Here is a 2,634-nt window from a genome sequence, read left to right as displayed (position 1 = left end):
TCATCGGTGGCGGGAAAGTGTCTTCGCCATCATTAGTCACAGATGACATCATAACTGACGCTCTGATTGGCTATTTACACCTTCTCACCTCATTTTTATCGGATGCACAATTCTGAAAGATTTCAGTCACTTCTTGGAACAGTTTTGTTGACCCTTTCGTGCACGATCCTCGCATACGCCTATAACGCCGTTATTTCCCACTCAATTGTGCTGACTTTCCTCAGGTTTTGTTGAAACGGAAGGGTGTTACGAAGTGCTTCTAAAATACCAAAGTGTATTAGTGCAATTTCTTATAAGAGTGAGGAGCATTTGGAGATACCAGCTTGTGAGGGATTTTTCCATCCGTCCTAACAAGTTTTGTTTATCGAACCTTACTGAATTCCAAAAGCATTATTTAACGCCTAAAGATAAACATGCTATTGATGTCTGTGGGGAGGGGGGAGTGACACAGATAGTAACGATGGCTGTGACGATTTTATGGCCGAAATCGAAAGGTGTTGATAACAGTGAAGAGGAGGAGAAGATCACCTTTCCCTTTGTTTCCCTATGGAGCAAGAACGCAAGGTGAGATAATGTTGCTCATAAGGGAGATGAAGGATTGGTCTACGGATCTGACTCTGCTCTCCTTATTGCATGAGCTGACCGATGTTTTTCTTGCTGAAATTGCCAATGATCATAGTGCATAGTTTCTTCCGCGTTTTTCAATGCGAGAATGATTCTCGGTGAAGTTGGTAAAAATAATGCTGATGTGCTTGCTGCTGCAAACAGCTTTGCAAAATGCTTACATTTCCATCGCAAGTTTACCACAGACCAAAATAAACTGAACCTCTTTACGGCTCCATGGATTAGCATGTATACCAGTTTGATGGAATTCAATCCAGAAGTATGAGCGTCTCCTGTTTAGTGATCTTGCCCTTCTCACTGATGCATCTTCCTCTGCATCTGCCCCGGATGATCCTGCTGCCCCTGATGTCCCTTCTTTGCTTGCTGCTGCTGCTATGTCCACTCCTGGTACATCTGCTGATGCCTCTCCTGCCACTGGCACTTCTGGTGATGCTGCTTCTGCTGCTGCTGCTGCTGTGCCTTCGTCGACGCCTGAAGACGAACCTCCAAAAGGCAAGTCGAAGATTGCTGACGCCATGTCTCGACTTCCTTTCTCCTGGTGGCACTGTGCGAGTGTCAGGGCCACTAGTGGCCTCTTAGACTTCAAGAAGCAGAGGAAGGAAGGCAGAGGTACCACCGTGTTTCCTCTACGAAGGGCGTTCGCCAGGACACCAATTCTCATTGTGCTTCGTACCAAAAAATATATTTACACATCTCTTCAGAGAGACCCAATGCTTCCCCGATTACCATACGAAGTGAAACTACCAATTGGCACTCGTCTATCACCACGGCACCTCCACCCCACCCCCCGGGGTCCAGGGGAAAGCAGCAGTAATGCCTCCTCCTCCTCCTCCTCCTCCTCCTCCTCCTCCTCCTCCTCCTCCTCCTCCTCCTCCTCCTCCTAGTCATACGAAGAACACTGGAAGGCCTTCGAAATAGAGGATGAGGAGGCGTGAGCAAGATATGAAGACCAGGATTGTCGGTGAATACAGCAGATGACGTTTCATATGGGCATATTAATTTATTTTGATATATTCTTATATACAATGCATTATTTCATGGTATTTTCTGTGTATGCTTTCATTATTTTCATATACTTTTATGTGTAATATGCTTTTTGGAGAAAAAGTTTTATGATTAAGGACACAATTTACTATCATGCATTTACATTTTCGAAAATGTTACCGATTACAAGCATTTATCACGTTTTTATTTATTTCTGCTTCTTTTTATTTATTTATTTATTTTTTTACTTTTTTACATTTTTAAATGAACATAACTTATGGCATTTTAAATACGTATAATTTCTCCCTTGCTATTCAATTGAATAAGTTTATTATTTATATTTGGGGGAATGGGGATCGTTTCATACTTAACACATAGTGTGATGAATTATATATGACTGGAAACACAATTATTGTAATTTCTTTGTGTGCAGACAAATATTAGATATCACAATTCACATATTTTTTGTTTTTTTTTTGACAAATTTCCCTATTCAAGTTCTCCTTGGCTGCTCTCGCGAATTCTTCATTTTTGTTTGTTTGGGGGGGGGCGTGGTGGAGGTGGTGGCGATTGTATCATACATAACACATATAGTAATGAAATATATATCATAAAAAAGGCAAATTACATTATTTTCTCACTGTGTCAAAAAAAAAATCAATTTACCTTTTTTTTTTCTTTCTTTATTTTTTTGTGATATTTTTGAAAACTAGTGACAAACAGATGTCGCTTACCGCTAACCTTTAGCTCGCGCGTATCAAGAGGAAAGCAGTTTATTTCGATTTTGTACTGAATAAAGAAAATTGAGGTATATCTCTGTTTAGCTAACAATCCTCCGCACACAAGTTGTTGTAAAATAAACAACCTAGTTTCCTTCAGCAGAATATCGTGATCTGCACCAAACCATCAAAATGGTAAAGTAAATAACAACAGATACATATTTCATAAAAGCTTTGACACGACTTTGCTCTGGATTCCGTTAACGGACTTTTGCTCCATAAGGCAATAAAGAACCTTTTGATAGAC

The 2,634-nt window shown here is 40.4% G+C and overlaps 1 protein-coding gene across 1 annotated transcript; it reads left to right on the top strand.

The window, feature by feature from the left end:
* Window positions 1–460: 460 nt before the first annotated feature.
* Window positions 461–1,508, top strand: LOC135219083 (serine/arginine repetitive matrix protein 2-like). Its single transcript, XM_064255512.1, has 2 exons — window positions 461–564; window positions 905–1,508. The coding sequence occupies exons 1-2, from the start codon at window positions 461–463 to the stop codon at window positions 1,506–1,508; spliced, it is 708 nt and encodes a 235-aa protein (XP_064111582.1).
* Window positions 1,509–2,634: the final 1,126 nt, after the last annotated feature.

The sequence above is a fragment of the Macrobrachium nipponense genome, chromosome 1 (assembly GCF_015104395.2).
Source record: "Macrobrachium nipponense isolate FS-2020 chromosome 1, ASM1510439v2, whole genome shotgun sequence".
In the NCBI taxonomy this organism is placed as follows: domain Eukaryota; kingdom Metazoa; phylum Arthropoda; class Malacostraca; order Decapoda; family Palaemonidae; genus Macrobrachium; species Macrobrachium nipponense.
The sequence above is the reverse complement of the archived record's forward strand: the minus strand, read 5'-3'. Positions and strand labels throughout refer to the sequence as shown.